Consider the following 15,322-nt stretch of genomic DNA (forward strand, 5'->3'; position numbering starts at 1 on the left):
CAGCTTGGTCTCAGTCTGGAACAGGGTGCATGCAAGCCGCCGGTATCGATACCGGAGCACGGTCATTGTGTTCTGTCAGACGTGTATAGCCTCCACAGGCTGCCGGAGACACGCTCCGCCAGGCGTGTTGCAGCTAGCGCAGTCTAATATTCCGCGCCGCCCTGGCGTAAACAGCAGACACGGACCGATGTACAGGCCACCGACATGGACACTGACGCGGCTGCCACCTGCCACCTGCCCACCCACCACCCGTATGCCCGAGGCCGCGGAGAACGACGCCGCGTCGTCGGATCGTGCCACGACCGACCGACGTGTTGGCAATGCCTCGCGCTCTGCGCCACATCTGTCCTCATTGTCTTTGCCTCGGTCGCACCATTGCCTGTCCTCGTGACCTCCAATGACAAAAGCTCTGGCGCTCTGGTCTGCGGCATGGCGCCGAGGCGTGGAGCTGCCTTTCCGGTCGGACGAGCGGGGAGTCTCCATGATGACTGCCGCGGGTGTAGCCGACCCGGCGGGGTTGATCACGCGCGTGAGCCAACGGCCGAAATGCTAAGGGGGTGGCACTGTTATAGATGCCACGCGCAAGCCACGCGCACCACGTGCACGTTCACGTGACCTACGATTTCGAGCTCAAGTTGGTCCACAAGTGATGCGATAGAGACGGGTTGAGACGGTGCGATGAACAGAGCGAGACCTCAACAACAACCACGACCACAGCAATGCCCGCGGCACTGACAACCGCGTACATCTCGATAGGCGCGAACCGCTCCTCGTCCGGCTCGGCCTGCTCCTCGACCGGCATCTTCGCGTACGCGGCCGACAGCACCGTCGCGCTATGGGACACTGTGAGCCGGCCGCGCGAGCGCACACTGACAGACGGCAGAACGGCGCGCGCGGGGTGTACGCCACGCTGCTGGGCCACCGAGGGGCCGTGACGACGCTCAAGGTGGTGAGCGAACACGGCGGGCGCGTCGTCTTCGTGTCTGGCGACGCTGTGGGCGGGGTGCGGTTGTGGGCCGAGGGCGAGGGCCGGCAGGTAGGTTGGATGTGTTGGCCGCGCTGACCCCAGTTCACGTGCACTGCGAGCTTTGTGGCGCACGAGGGCGCGTCGATATCTGCGCTCGCGGTGCTCCCTACCCCTGCGGGCGCGCCGGTCGAGTTGCTCACGGGAGACTCGAGCGCAAACGTCAAGCGGTGGCGCATTGCCGCGGGCGAGGCGGAGCACGTCGAGAGCCTCGAGATGAAGGGCCGGCTCCCGCTCGACATGGAGGTCGCCGTCCTCCCGGGCAGCTCCCAGCCCGTGCTCGCGATCGGCGCCACGGACCGCAAGGTGCAGATCTGGACGCTGAGGGACGGCGAGTTCTGGTACACGACCTCGCTTGAGGGGCACGAGGACTGGATCAGGTGCTTGAGCTTCACGCCGTACCCTGCGCTCAGTGGGGCGGGGACCGATCTGCTGCTGGCCACGGGGTCGCAGGACAACTACATCCGGCTGTGGCGCATCACGCCGGCGGCCGCGGCCGACGAGGGGCTGGATATCCTCGACGAGTTTGAGCGCCGGCTTGGCGGGGAAGACGGCGGCGTGCTGTCCACCAAGGCACACGTGCTGTCCGTCGACGAGGGGGGACGGTGAGTGCCGCCGCTGGATGGCGCTGACCCCAGCGCGCTCAAGTTCAACATCACGCTCGAGGCCCTGCTGGTGGGCCACGAATCCGGCCTGACAAACGTGCACTGGTCGCCCGCGACGGCCGAGGGCCCGGCCATCCTGCTCAGCTCGGCGTCGGACAACTCGCTGGTCATCTGGGCGCCGACGGCGGGCGAGCACACGCGCGACGGGATCTGGGTGCCCGAACACCGGTTCGGCGCGTTCGGCGGGCGCGGGCTGGCCTTCTTCGGCGCCGTGTGGGGCCCGGGCGCGGGCAGCGTGCTCACGACGGGGTGGACGGGCGGCGTCGAGCGCTGGGTGCGCGGGCCAGAGGGGTGGGACCCGCGCTCGGCCGTGACGGGCCACTTTGGGCCGGTGCACAGCGTCGCGTGGGACGGCGGGGGCGACTACATCGTGTCTGCGAGCGCCGACCAGACGTCGCGCATCCACGCGGCGTGTGCGTCCGGCCCAGCGCGGGTCTGGGGCGAGATTGCGCGCCCCCAGATCCACGGGTACGACCTGGTGGACGCGGCGTTCGTGACGCCTTTGCGCGTCGCCTCAGCCGCAGAGGAGAAGGTGCTGCGCGTCTTCGACGCGACCGAGGGCTTCGCCGAGAGCCTGACTGGTCTCGGAGTGCGGAGCACCCCCGTCAACGGCGCACACCTGCCAAAGGGCGCGACGGTGCCCCCGCTCGGCCTGTCCAACCGCGCGCTTGGGCGCCCGGCCGAGCTCGAGGCCGTGGGCAAGCTGCACGTGTCCAACGAGGCGCGGGACAGCGTCAGCGCGGCGCTGAGCACCCTCCCGACCGAGGAGGAGCTCGGCACGTCGACGCTCTGGCCCGAGATTGAGAAGGTCTACGGGCACGGGTATGAGCTGAGCACGCTGGCTGCGAGCAACGGCAGCGCCTTCGTGGCGACCGCGAGCCGCGCCAGCTCGGCCGAGCACGCGGCGGTGCGCGTCGTCTCGACGGCCGACTGGGGCCTCGTGTCCACGCTGCCGGGCCACTCGCTCACCGTCACCCGCGTAGCCTTCAGCCCTGACGACGCGCTCCTCCTCACCGTGTCGCGCGACCGCTCGTGGAGGCTGTTTGCGCGCTCGGGCGAGGGATACGTGCCCGCGGCGGCAGAGGAGCGCGCACACGCACGCATGATCCTCGACTGCGCGTGGGCGCCCTCGGGCGCCCGCTTCGCCACGGCCGGCAGGGACAAGAGCGTCAAGGTGTGGGAGCGGCGGGATGGTGTGTGGGCGCCTGCCGCGGTGCTGAAGCTCGACGAGCCGGCGACGGCCGTCGCGCTCGCGGCTGGGGTCGGGGGTGATCTACTGGCCGTCGGCACTGAGTCGGGCGGCGTGGCCGTGTACGGCGTGGCAGACGGGGCGGTCACGCCGCTCGCTGCCGTGCCGCCTGCGGAAGCACACGCCGGCGCGGTCCACCGCCTCGCGTGGCACCCTTCTACGCTGACCCTCGCCTCGGCCGGCGCCGACCGCGCGGTCCGCGTCTTCACCCTCGTCTAGACCTTGCCAGTTGTACAACGATGCCATACATTATTCTGATAACTAGTCGATGTTGCCGCCAGAGCAGCACGAGAACAGGCCGCCCTTCTTGGCCGCGGGGGGCGGGCGCGTCGTGGGGTTGGGCGGCGCGGGCGTGCTGTCGGTCGCGGGGGCGGGGGCAGCGGCGGGGGCAGCGGGGGCGGCGGCAGCAGCAGCCTTCTCGGCGACGGGCGCGGGCGCGGTCGCGTCGCCGGCGGCAGTGGCACCGCCAGCGGCAGGCGCGGCCGCAGCCTTCTCGCTCACGTCGTACCCGGCCGGCTCGCCCGACGGCAGCGCCTTGGCGGCGGCAGGGGCAGTCGTGCTGCCCGCCGCACCGGCTGGGGCCGACGCGTTGCTCGCGGCCACGGCGGCGCCGGCGGCGCCAGCACCAGCAGCAGCGGCGCCAGCTCCGGCGGCGGCGGCACCGGCACCCGAGCCAGTGCCCGTGGCGGCGTCACCAGCACCAGCACCGGGAGCGGGCGCGTCGACAGCCTTGTTGGCGGCAGGGGCCCCTGGGGCGCCGGCGGCGCCACTGGCGGCGTTGAGAAGACTGCAGCGTTAGCCATGACATCATGTGGTCAGAAGTTGGGATTGGGATCGGTGCGAGGCGCCAGTAGGCCAGTAGGCCGTGTTGCACGGCCCACGCTGCCCCGCCGCCCCGCCCCCTGCCGAGAGGAGCTCCTTGTTATACCGCCGCATGCATACACATCTACTCCTCCCGGCAGGTTATTCCCATCTACTTCTAGCGTGGCAGACACTTACTGACGACCGCGGACAAACTGGGCGGTGGTCTTGGCAAAGTACTCGCCCTGGTGGAAGGCAAGCTTGAGCTCGCCCTCGGTGGGCTGGCGCGAGCCGTCACCGCCGGCAATGGTCGAGACACCGTATGGCGAGCCGCCGTGGATCTCGGTCAGGTCGGTGAGGTAGGGCTGCGTGAAGCCGAGGGGCACGTAGATGATGCCGTGGTGGGCGAAGAAGGGGAACGTGGTCAGGTGAGTCGTCTCCTGGCCGCCGTGCTGGGTCGCCGACGAGGTAAAGGTCGACGCGAGCTTGCCGTGGAGCGCGCCGGTAGCCCAGAGGCCGCCAGTCTGGTCAAAGAAGGCCGAGACCTGGGCGGGGATGCGGCCGTAACGCGTGGGCGCGCCGAGCAGGAAGCCGTCGAGGTCCTTGAGGTCGTTGGGCGTGGCGATGGGGTACTTGGGCTTGAGCGAGCCGCCGCCCTTCATCTTCTCGAGAATGTCCTCGGAGAGCGTCTCCTGGATCTGGAAGGGCTTGGCAATGGCGCCAGTGGCCTCGATGCCCTTGATCACCTCCTCGGCGAGCACGCCAATGTGGCCGTACAGCGAGTAGAAGATGACGCCGATGACAGGCTTGGGCGCCGAGCCGTCGACGGTGGTCGCGGGGGCAGCAGCGGGGGCGGGGGCAGCCCTGGGACGAGTGGTTAGCAGGTGTTGTGTGGGTCGAGCGTCGAGCGTCGTCGAGCTTACATTCTGATCTAGTCTGTGGGTGAGTGTCAGTGAGGTTGACCTGTCGAGGCGTGTTGCCGTACTCACCTATGCGAGGCACTGGATGGCTAAGGGTGTGGGCGTGGATGGAAGAGGAAAGTGGTGGGAGAAGAGGTTATATAGTCTGTGGGTGGGGCTGGTCGGTCTGTCGCTGTGGGTGTCGGGGTTGTCGCCCATCCACCCTGGTTTCTCAACGACTGACCGACCCGCCCACCGTCGGGATTGACTCTTGTGGGTCAAAACGACAATGTGGGTCTGTGCGTGCGGGTCTTTACTTTGTCCTGGGTGGTGTGCTGGCAGAGTGACGTCAATCCCAAATTGGGCAGGGCATGCTGCTCGTGCTCGCTGCTCGTCTTCCGCCTGCAGCCGCTGGCCGGTCCAGCCCCCGCCTCCCTTCCCTCCCCCTCCCCCCCCTGGCCTTGTCTGCGACAAACTTCCACATCAGGGGTGTGGCGCACTCCTTTGCTTACGCGGCGACTCCCAGGCGACAATTGCACTTGCAAACGACTGGAAACCATTGCCTCAGCAAAGGGTCATACACGGCGTATGGGCGTCGGGAGATGGGCGTCGATGGGCACGCTGATGCATGTGGTGGCTAAGCACGGCGTCGGCGAGCCGCGCTCACTAATGACTGACGCTTGCCGTCGGCGACGAGGTGTGCGGCGTGCGTGCGGCGTGGGCGGCGACTTGATAAACCACTGAAACTGCGATCGATCGCGCCCTTCCTCCTCTCCCTTCACTACTAGGCGCCCAACGACGTCTGCACTCCTAACAACTGCTCCACTTCCACGTGTCGCGACGTCACCAAGCGACAGTTCTCATGCATGCATGCACCTCGCTCTGCAGCGAGACGGCTCGGAGCTCTACTGACCCGACACTGTAGCCGACGCACGGCATCGTCTTCGGCACGACAAAGTTGTTGTCACTCACAACAAGACTCTCCCTCTCCCCACTCATCCACCACACACAACGCCATGAGCTCCTTCTTCGCGTCCTCAGCACCAGGCGTGACGGGTGCAAACTCGGTCCCCAAGCCACAGTCGGACGACGCGCGCAACGCCGCCCCAGAGGACGAGCACAAGCGTGTCGTCGATTTCATCAAGGTGGGTAGAGCCGGGGTGGAGGGGTGGGTGAGGGCCTAGCGTAGTAGGGTAGGTGGGCCAAACGCATCTGCGAGCTCTGCTCGAGGGTGGGGAGGCGGGCGATCATGGGATCATGGGCCGAGATGCCTTGCTCGCGCCGACGAGCTCGAGTCTGGGCGACCCATCTGTGCGCCCATGCGCCGCGTCCGAGGCCAAGCCACTCGCCGCCGCCGGCAGAGGCGACATGTGCACCAGGCGCGTGCCATGATGCTGTGGCATGGGGAGATTGCTCATGCTCGGGTGCGTTGGCGCGTCGGCATGGGATCCGATCCACCTTGCCAAACGGCCCACGGCACTCTGCTCGTAGTCCGTTGGACTCGGCCTGCCCAAGTCCTTCTCTGCGCCGATCACGACCTGCACCTCTCCTCCCGAACCCACTCGACCGCTGCTAACCTCGCACAGGAGAGCCCAGCCGCACGGTTCGTCTCGATTGGCACCACGGCCAGCCACTAACCCCCCAGATACACGTTCGACTCGCGCAACACCAAGGACGACGGCAGGCCGACGGCCGAGCTGTGCCGTCTGCGGCCGGACGGCGGCGTGAGCTGTATCAAGGTGGGTGGAGTGCGGCTGGAAGGAGGCGACGGCTGACACGCCCAGCTCGCGGTCGAGTCTGCGGCCCTGTTCAAGAGCATGCAGAGCCTCGGTGAGTCGCAGTGCCTTGCAGCACCTAACCCCCCAGGCTTCTTCTGCGCGCTGCCTGCCGAGCCGCACCGAACACACATGGAGTGCAACGCCATTGCCAAGGGGTGAGCGAGGATGGCGCCGAAATCAAGCCGAGAAAGGAAGTCTAGAGACGCACCACTCTGTACTCTGTAGCTGCAGATGTCAAGCATTGCATTGTCGCGGCGTGGGGGGTAGACGGGCGAGCTGTACATGCTCTGCGCGCATGCATGGCCGCAAGTCGTGTGAGGGTGCAGTCGAGTTGTCCAGTCCGGCCAGTCCAGGGCCACCCGGGTCGCATCCCACGTCACAGAGATCGATCCTCACCCACGCGCCGCGGCGCCGGCGGTGCCCCACGCGGCGGCCACCTCACTCGACCCGTTCCAGCCATTGACGTGTAGCGCGATGCACGCCGTCGTAATTGTCGCAATCGTCTTGTCCCCACCATCACAGTCACTCACCCAGCATGGCCCCTCCCCCAGTCACAATCTACGTGAGGCCCCCGCTCGCGTGCGTGCGCACTGACGCCCAGGTGACAAGTCTCACGTCCCAGCCCAAGGTGCGCAAGTACACCGAGCTGCTGCACCGGTGAGTCGCGGCCGCGCTTGGGCGACACACACTGACGCCGCAGGGCCCTCAAGGCGCTCGAGATTCCGTACGAGGTGGGTGCTTGTCTCTGGCCACGCTGACCGCGCCCAGGCATTCGACCTCGTGATGGACGAGGACGCAAAGCGGCGCTGGCAGCGCTCCAAGCCGCTGGGCATGGTCGTCGGCCTGCCGGGCTACCTCGTCGGCGGCGAGTGGGTCGGGGTGAGTACCTGTCCCCGGCTGCGCTGACGCACAGACGATGGAAGACTTTGAGGAGGCCGTCGAGACGGGCACGCTGGAGACGTTCCTCAAGCAGGACGTGGACCACGACGCGTCCCAGACCATTGGCGAGGCCGAGCTCGACCGCCTCATGCGCGAGATGACGGACGCGGATCTGGACCAGCTTGTTGACGACCTGGCGGTGAGCGACAAGCCCAAGGCTGCTACGCCGCCGCTCTCCAAGGCGGCCGACACGGCAAAGGACGCCAAGGCGGACGGCAAGGGCTCGGCCTTTGGCGTGCTCGGCGCGGCCGCGGCCGCCGTGGGCGCGACTGTTGCGGCGGCGGCTACGGTCACGGCGGGTGCCGTGCAGGACACCGCTGCATCGGCTGTTGACGCGGTGTCGCCCGCTGCGGAGAAGACGGCGAAGGACGTGGCCAAGGACGTGCCGGCAGCGAAGGAGGCGCCGGCGTCGCTGCTGGACAAGGCCAAGGAGGCAGTCGAGCCCCTCGTGGCCAAGGCGTCGGCCGCGGTGCCGTCGGCCACCCCCTCCGCCGTGTCCGAGAGCAAGGCCAGTACCACCGGATCCAAGGCCGATGAGGACGGCCCCGCGCCTGGAGAGAAGACGCTCGACGACCTCATGGACGAGACGCTCGCCAAGGAGCGCGAGGAGGCCGAGGACGAGGGCGAGGACGTGTCGCCCGCGCCGGCGTCGGTGCTTGCTGCTGAGGCGAAGCTGGCCGAGGAGGACAAGGCGGGGGTGAAGCCTGATGTCAAGGCTAAGGGCAAGGCTGAGGCGGACGTCAAGGCTGAGACGAAGGCGGAGGCCAAGGCTGAGGTCAAGCCTGATGTCAAGCCTGAGGCTAAGGCTGGGGCCAAGTCTGAGGTGAAGGGCGAGGCCAAGTCCGAGGCCAAGCCTGAGGTCAAGACGGAAGTCAAGGCCGAGGCCAAGTCTGAGGTCAAGGCCGATGTCAAGGCTGAGACCAAGCCAGAGGTCAAGGCCGATATCAAGGCTGAGACCAAGCCAGAGGCCAAGGCCGATGTCAAGGCTGAGACCAAGCCAGAGGCCAAGGCAGCAGCCCCAGTGCCTACCGGCAAGGACGCACCTGCGCCCGGAGAGAAGACTCTCGACGACTTGATCGACGACACCTTGGCCAAGGAGCGCGAGCAGGCCGAGACAGAGGGAGAGGACGTGTCGCCAGCACCAGCCTCGGTTCTCGCCGCCGAGGCCAAGCTCGAGGAGAAGGAGGCCAAGCCCGCCGTCGCTGAGCCCGCCGCAAAGGCCCCAGCACCGCCAGCTTCCGCCACTCCGTCCAAGACTGCCGACACGAAGCCGAAGCCGTCCGTCACGTTATCCACGACCTCGCTTGAGCCTGCCGAGCCAGAACTATCTGGGCCGACCAAGCCGCTCGTGACGAAATCCAAGTCGGCGTCGTCTTCGACCAACGCCTCGCCGACAAAGAGAACCGGAGCATCGTCGCCGACCAAGAAGGCAGCGACTGCCGACAAGCCCAAGGTTCCCTTCCCTACCAGCACGACGTCTAGCCTGCAGGCCGCGCTCGCGGCCGCCGACGCAGCGTTGGCAGAGGCAGAGGATGATGACTAGGGTGGTGTGGGGGAGAGAGCGGCGATCTGGTGCACCACGTACCCGCTGGAGAGAGGGGGTGATGTCAGAGTATGAGAAGTGCTGAGGAGAGCTAGTAGTCATAGTGCTTTGCTACCTGCATGCGATACCGTTGCGTTGTTTGTGGCGGGGTGGCTCAACCGGGCTGCCGTTTGTGAGGCTGGCCAATTGATGGGGGGCTCGCGTGAGGACCAACCCGGTATAGGCATCGCTCCCTCTACTCGATTCTTAGTTAGGATGAGCTTGCAGTTGTGTGCAAGAGGTTGTAGAGGGACTTCGAAGACGCTCGACGACAGTGGCACAGTCGGTGGCCAAGTGCCATCCCCCCGCAATCCCACAAACCTCCTCCAGCCTAGCAAGCTGCCAAAACACCCATCAATCCATCCCTCAGCCTCACCCACACCGTCCCAGCATGCATGCATCCCACCTCGCACCATACGTATGCCCCCCTCCTGGCAGGCAGCCAACCCACCACGTGGCATTTTCTTTTCCCGGTTTCGTATTTTTTCTCCCGGGTGGAGGTCACCAGTGGCGGTCACCAGGAATTTTGAATCCAGCCGAGATGTTTTGGCGCCAGAGCAAGTCGCATACAACCACATCACACCGATAATGGCACCGCCCCGAGCCAAGACGACACGGGGGGCAGCGAGGCCCGCTGCAAAGGCGGCGCCTGCGCCCAAGCCCGTCGCTGCACCGAATCCCGCCGCACCCACGCCCGCCGCCAGCCGCAAGCGCGCCGCGCCGTCATCCTCGCCCGTGGAGGACGACGAGGAGCCCGAGTTTGCCGTCGGCGGCGACCTCGAGCTGAGCGAGGACGAGGAGGGCGAGGAGGGCGAGGATGAGGACGACGAGGACGAGTTCCCCGAGCTCGACAGCGGCTCTGAGGCCGAGGTCGAGGGCGACGAGGATGAGGAAGCCGACGACGACACGGACGACGAGGAGATCGACGACGAGGACAGCGGCTCAGAGTCGGGCTACAACTCGTCCGACATTGAGGCCATGTACGCGTCGTCGCCTGAGAGCTCAATACTCGCGTCGCCCTCGTCTGGCAAGCGCGAGCTCGACACGGACGAGGCGCTGAGCCGCCTGATCCGCAAGAACACGGTCAAGCCAGACGAGAGCCTCGGCGCCGAGGGCAAGCTCTCGACGGCAAAGGAGAGCAAGGGCAAGCTGCGCCCGTCGCGCCTCGTGCCCGGCGGCTACACGCGCGAGTACGACGACATCGAGGCCGGCTACGGGTCCGAGAGCAGTACCGAGGACAACCCGAACACGATCGGCAACATCCCCATCGAGTGGTACGACGACCTGCCGCACATTGGTTATGATGTCGAGGGCCGCAAGATCTTCCGTCCCGCCAAGGGCGACGAGCTCGACAAGTTCCTCGCCAACACGGGCGACCTCGGCGCCTGGACCAGCGCAGAGGACAAGCTCATGCAGCAGAACGTGCAGCTCACCGACCGCGAGCTGGATATCATTCGCCGTCTGGAGGCGGCCGAGAACCCCGACGCCGACTTTGACATGTACCAGCCGACGATTGAGTGGTTTACGGGCGAGGGCCGCGAGCGCATCATGCCGCTGTCGGCGGCGCCCGAGCCAAAGCGCCGCTTCGTCCCGTCCAAGTGGGAGCACCAGAAGGTCATGAAGATTGTCAAGGCCATCCGCGAGGGCCGTATCGTTCCCGGCAAGCCGACGTCGGTCGCCAAGCCCAAGGTGTACTCGATCTGGTCCGAGGCCGACCAGCCGCACGCCGACCACGCAATGTACATGCCCGCGCCGCAGCTGCCACCACCAAAGACGATCGAGTCGTACAACCCGCCAGAGGAGTACCTGCTCACCGAGGAGGAGCGCAAGGAGTGGGAGGAGGCCGACAAGGAGGACCGCAAGACAAACTTCCTGCCGGCAAAGTACGACGCGCTGCGCAAGGTGCCTGCGTACAAGGACCTGGTGCAGGAGCGCTTCGAGCGCTGTCTCGACTTGTACCTCGCGCCGCGAACAAGGCGTGTCAAGCTCAACATTGACCCCGAGTCGCTCATCCCCAAGCTGCCGTCGCCGCGCGAGCTCCGCCCCTTCCCCACAACCCAGTCGGTGCAGTACCGCCACCCGGGCAACACGCGCGTGCGCTCCGTGTCCCTGTCACCAAAGGGCGACTGGCTCGCCTCGGGATCAGAGGATGGTGTCGTGCGCGTCTGGGATGTGGCCACCGGCCGCGAGGTGTGGCGTTGGAACCTCAAGGGCGGACCCGTTCAGCACGTGTCGTGGAGCCCCAACCCCGACGAGGCGCTCATCGTCGCGCTTGTCGAGGGCCGTATCACGCTCCTCTCGCCCCTCGCGCTCGTCGCGCCCGCCGTCGCCGCCGCGACGCTCACGCACGCCAACACGGGTTACGCCGCCAGCGCGGCCACGACCAAGATTGGCGCCGGCAAGGACCTCAAGGGCACCGAGGCGATCAAGTGGGTGCGCCCCGGCGAGACGCAGCGCGAGCGCGGCGAGCTCGTCTACGTCGACGTGCCGGGCACGCCCAAGCACGTCACGTGGCACCGCAAGGGCGACTACTTTGCGACCGTGGCGTCGGACGCACAGAACAAGGCCGTCCTCATCCACCAGCTGGGCAAGCACGCGACGCAGACGCCGTTCCGCAAGACGCAGGGCGCCGTCCAGCGCGTCGCGTTCCACCCGCTCAAGCCGTGGTTCTTTGCCGCCACGCAGCGCTACGTGCGCCTGTACGACCTCGCGGCGCAGAAGCTCGTGCGCACCCTGCAGACGGGTCTCAAGTGGATCTCGTCGCTCGACATCCACCCCGGCGGCGACAACCTCATTGTCGGCTCGTACGACAAGAAGCTGGCCTGGTTCGACATGGACGTCGGCACAAAGCCGTACAAGACGCTGCGGTACCACTCGCGCGCGCTCCGCGCCGTGCAGTTCCACCCCACGCTGCCGCTGTTCGCGTCGGCGTCCGACGACGGCACGATCCACATCTTCCACGCGACAGTCTACAACGACCTGACGCAGAACCCGCTCATCGTCCCCCTCAAGATCTTGCGCGGACACCGCATCACCGACACGCTCGGCGTGCTCGACATGAGCTGGCACCCCGAGAAGCCGTGGCTCGTGAGCTCGGGCGCCGACGGCGAGTGCAGGCTCTGGTGCTCGTAGGGGGTGGATTAGATGGGCAGTTATCACTTGTACCTTTATGCATGGGCACTTACCGAGCGTGCGCGTGCGCGGGCGAGCGTAGCGAGCGCGGGGGGGGGGGTAGAGTTGGCGGACAAGGTCGTGGCATGTTGAACTATCCCCTACTACGCCTCGCTGCAACCCCACTCGTGTCATATGCTGCATATACTACTGTCTACACCCCCTCACAGCGACAAGTAGTCGCGCACCTCCTGCTCTGTGAGCTTGCGGAATGTAGGCGCCAGACGCTCTCCCGACTTGGCTTCGAGCTGGTCGGCCGTGGGGACGGTGACGATGCCAATCTCAATCGTCTCGGCCGTCATCTGGCCCTCAAAGCCCTCCTTGAGGGTGAGGAGGGCAGTGTGGATAGCGTCCTCGAGCGACAGGTCATCGTTGTAGCGCTTCTCGAGGAACGTCTTGCCGTTGACCATGTTCTTGCCGATCGCGCTCGCCTTCCACGCCCAGTATGAGCCCGACGGGTCGACCTGGTACAGCGACTGGCCGCGGTGTGCGTCCCAGCCTGCGATGAGGAGCGAGATGCCGTATGGGCGGACACCGCTGGGGTGTGTCAGCGACTGCCCTACCCCTCTACCATGACACTCACCCCGACTGCGTCGCCTTCTGCATGACGGCCGCAACCTCCTGCACGAGCACCTTGGTGGGCGGGTACTCGCCATACACCTTCCAGTACGCCTGGGCAATCTTGCGCGCCTTTGCGACGAGGACGCGGAAGTCGGGCCCCATGCCAGAGTAGACAAAGCCAATGTTGGGGCAGATGGTGGCCACCTTTTCAATGACCGACGTGTCGAGCAGCGCCGACACGTCCTTCTTCTCGGTCGCGAGGACGATGCCGTTGGTCGCTGCGTGTGTGAGCGGAGCCTAACAAGACGGACGTACCCTTGATGCCCAGGGACGTCGTTCCGCCCGCCACGGCCGCCAGCGCGTGCTCGATCTGCACGAGCTTGCCGGAGGGCGAGAAGGTGGTGAGGGAGAAGCTGGGGTCAGCGGGTGTGGGGGGTAGGGGCTCACGAGTAGGCGCCGCCGCCGCCGGGAGCTGCCATTGCGAGGTGGGGGGTGGAGGGGTCGGGGTGTCGGTCTCGGGGGCTCTAGGTCGTAGCCTGCTGCTCGTTCTGAGCAGTGGTCGGGGTGGGTGGGAGGGTGCGGTGGTCGAGAGAGTTGCGTGCAGCAGGCATCAATGTCGTTGATCAAGCAGGTCGACGGTGACGATTGTGGGCGCGCAAGCGTTTGGGGGTTATGTAATCGCCTCCCACGTGGTTGCCACGAGCTCCTTACATCCTCCCCCCACCTTGGCGCTCGCCGAGATGTCGGCGGGCAGCGCCGAGATATCACGTGACGCCGAACCGAACGGGAACTTGGAGTTGTTGTTGGCAAAGCTGGCCGGTCGTGAACGGGAATCTGGAGACATCGCGCAAGGATAAAGCCTGGCTCGCGAGACCAGTCTTCCCCCCCAAAACCCACCGCGCCCACCACCATGTCCGCCGCCAAGCTCCCCATCCCAGTGTTCACAAGCCTCAGCGACGTCTACCCCGAGGGCACGGTGCCCGGCGAGCTGTGAGTCCGGCCGCCTCGGGCCGAAGTGCCGGCGAGCTCGAGCTGACCACCAGGACGCGCTGGACGGACCTCGCGGCCACCTTTGAGGAGAAGTACGGCGCGCCGGCGGCCTACGTCGCACGCGCGCCGGGCCGCGTCAACATCCTCGGCGAGCACATCGACTACTCGCTCTTCGTACGTCCTGCTGCGCCCAGCGCTGACTGACCCCAGCCCGTGCTCCCCGCCGCGATCGAGCAGGACATTATCATCGCGCTCCGGCCGCGCGAGGGGCCCACCGTGCGCCTCGCAAACGTCGACCCCCGCTTCCCGCCCGCCGAGTTTGAGCTCCGCCGCACCGAGACCGGGTGGGACGCCGACTTTGACGGCAGTGCGAGCTACTGGGGCAACTACGCCAAGGCTGCCATTTTGGAGTGCTTGGCGCGCTTCTTTCCCCCCGGCAGCAAGGACCCGGTCGGGCTCGACCTCCTCATGTCTGGCACGGTGCCGCCCGGCGCTGGCCTGAGTGTGAGTGTGGGGGTCTGGCGGCGCTGACCCGACCCCAGTCATCGGCCGCCTTCGTCGTCTCCTCCGTCATCATGTTCCTCGCGGCAAACGGCCTCACCGACGGCAAGAGCAAGGGCGACGTCGTCGAGATGGCCATTGCCAGCGAGCACCGCCTCGGCCTGCGCACCGGCGGCATGGACGTGGGTGCACTTGCATTGTGGTGGCTGACGGCTTGTAGCAATCCGCTTCGGCCCTCTGCCTCAAGAACTCGCTCCTCCACCTCGCCTTCCACCCCAACCTTGACCCGACGCCGCTCCCGCTCCCCGAGGGCCTCGCCGTCGTCATCACAAACTCGCTCGCGCCCCACTCGCTCGCAGACTCGGCGCCCGAGCGGTACAACCTGCGCGTGGTCGAGGTGCTCGTCGCGTCCAGGCTGCTGCTGCATGCCTGGGGCATCGACGACAAGCGCATCAAGGCCAGCGGCGAGGACGGCCGCATCTGGCTCAAGGAGGCCCTCGACCTCTGGCAGAAGAAGGAGGGCGTGTCCGACCACGAGCTGTTCGAGAAGGCGCTCGCCGCGCTGCCAGACGTGCTGGGCAAGAACGGCCGCGACATTGAGGGCTGGACAAAGGACGAGATGATCGCCGCGTCGGGCATGTCGCCCGAGGCCTTTACGGAAACATACCTCAACTTCATCCCCGTCCGCGCCGAGCGCTTCCATCTCTACAAGCGCGCGTACCACACCTTTGCAGAGTCGCTCCGCGTGTCCCTCTTCAAGAGCCGGTGCGAGGAGGTCGCTAGGGACCCCATCAGCAACCCGGCTGACGACCCCCGCGCGTGGGAGCTCGGCGCCCTCCTCAACGGCTCGCACGACTCGCTCCGCGACCTGTTCGAAGCGACCGTCCCCGAGGTTGAGGAGCTCCGCGACCTCTGCAACAAGCACGGCGCCCTCGGCGCCCGCCAGACCGGCGGCGGATGGGGCGGCGCCGTCATCTCGCTGCTGCCCGTCCAGGACGTGCCCGCATTCCTCGACACGATCAAAAAGTCGTACCCTCCGTTCGCAAACCTCTCGCCCAAGGAGCTCGAGGACGCCGCTTTTGCCACGCTCCCCGGTGTCGGAGCGGGCGTGTACCAGGTTAACGGGAAGATCAACTAGACTGTACGATCGTTGTTTGTGATG

General features: G+C 66.7%; 7 protein-coding genes across 7 annotated transcripts; 5 read left to right on the top strand and 2 right to left on the bottom strand.

Moving 5' to 3' along the window:
- Positions 1-719: 719 nt before the first annotated feature.
- On the top strand, positions 720-3,157 carry ELP2 (Elongator subunit elp2; the record flags this gene model as incomplete). The annotated part of the gene is made up of 4 exons (XM_069350610.1): positions 720-845; positions 884-1,036; positions 1,070-1,629; positions 1,663-3,157. The coding sequence occupies 4 exons, from the start codon at positions 720-722 to the stop codon at positions 3,155-3,157; spliced, it is 2,334 nt and encodes a 777-aa protein (XP_069210996.1).
- Positions 3,158-3,199: 42 nt separating this feature from the next.
- Q8F55_002000 (uncharacterized protein) lies at positions 3,200-5,122 on the bottom strand (the record flags this gene model as incomplete). Its single annotated transcript, XM_069350611.1, has 3 exons — positions 3,200-3,725; positions 3,938-4,603; positions 5,115-5,122. The coding sequence occupies 3 exons, from the start codon at positions 5,120-5,122 to the stop codon at positions 3,200-3,202; spliced, it is 1,200 nt and encodes a 399-aa protein (XP_069210997.1).
- Positions 5,123-5,654: 532 nt separating this feature from the next.
- Positions 5,655-6,575, top strand: Q8F55_002001 (uncharacterized protein; the record flags this gene model as incomplete). The annotated part of the gene is made up of 5 exons (XM_069350612.1): positions 5,655-5,783; positions 6,225-6,241; positions 6,284-6,377; positions 6,423-6,468; positions 6,505-6,575. The coding sequence occupies 5 exons, from the start codon at positions 5,655-5,657 to the stop codon at positions 6,573-6,575; spliced, it is 357 nt and encodes a 118-aa protein (XP_069210998.1).
- Positions 6,576-6,951: 376 nt separating this feature from the next.
- Positions 6,952-8,898, top strand: Q8F55_002002 (uncharacterized protein; the record flags this gene model as incomplete). Its single annotated transcript, XM_069350613.1, has 5 exons — positions 6,952-6,978; positions 7,018-7,073; positions 7,117-7,147; positions 7,185-7,295; positions 7,330-8,898. The coding sequence occupies 5 exons, from the start codon at positions 6,952-6,954 to the stop codon at positions 8,896-8,898; spliced, it is 1,794 nt and encodes a 597-aa protein (XP_069210999.1).
- Positions 8,899-9,525: 627 nt separating this feature from the next.
- Positions 9,526-12,069, top strand: ERB1 (Ribosome biogenesis protein erb1; the record flags this gene model as incomplete). Its single annotated transcript, XM_069350614.1, has 1 exon — positions 9,526-12,069. One exon carries the CDS (start codon positions 9,526-9,528, stop codon positions 12,067-12,069), a length of 2,544 nt encoding a protein of 847 aa, XP_069211000.1.
- A 203-nt stretch (positions 12,070-12,272) lies between these two features.
- Positions 12,273-13,513, bottom strand: PRE8 (Proteasome subunit alpha type-2; the record flags this gene model as incomplete). Its single annotated transcript, XM_069350615.1, has 4 exons — positions 12,273-12,645; positions 12,692-12,947; positions 12,985-13,082; positions 13,359-13,513. 4 exons carry the CDS (start codon positions 13,511-13,513, stop codon positions 12,273-12,275), a joined length of 882 nt encoding a protein of 293 aa, XP_069211001.1.
- A 66-nt stretch (positions 13,514-13,579) lies between these two features.
- On the top strand, positions 13,580-15,298 carry GAL1 (galactokinase; the record flags this gene model as incomplete). The annotated part of the gene is made up of 5 exons (XM_069350616.1): positions 13,580-13,659; positions 13,713-13,833; positions 13,870-14,163; positions 14,202-14,342; positions 14,381-15,298. The coding sequence occupies 5 exons, from the start codon at positions 13,580-13,582 to the stop codon at positions 15,296-15,298; spliced, it is 1,554 nt and encodes a 517-aa protein (XP_069211002.1).
- Between the last annotated feature and the right edge of the window lie 24 nt (positions 15,299-15,322).

This window comes from Vanrija albida (assembly GCF_041260175.1).
Source record: "Vanrija albida strain AlHP1 chromosome Unknown contig_2, whole genome shotgun sequence".
In the NCBI taxonomy this organism is placed as follows: domain Eukaryota; kingdom Fungi; phylum Basidiomycota; class Tremellomycetes; order Trichosporonales; family Trichosporonaceae; genus Vanrija; species Vanrija albida.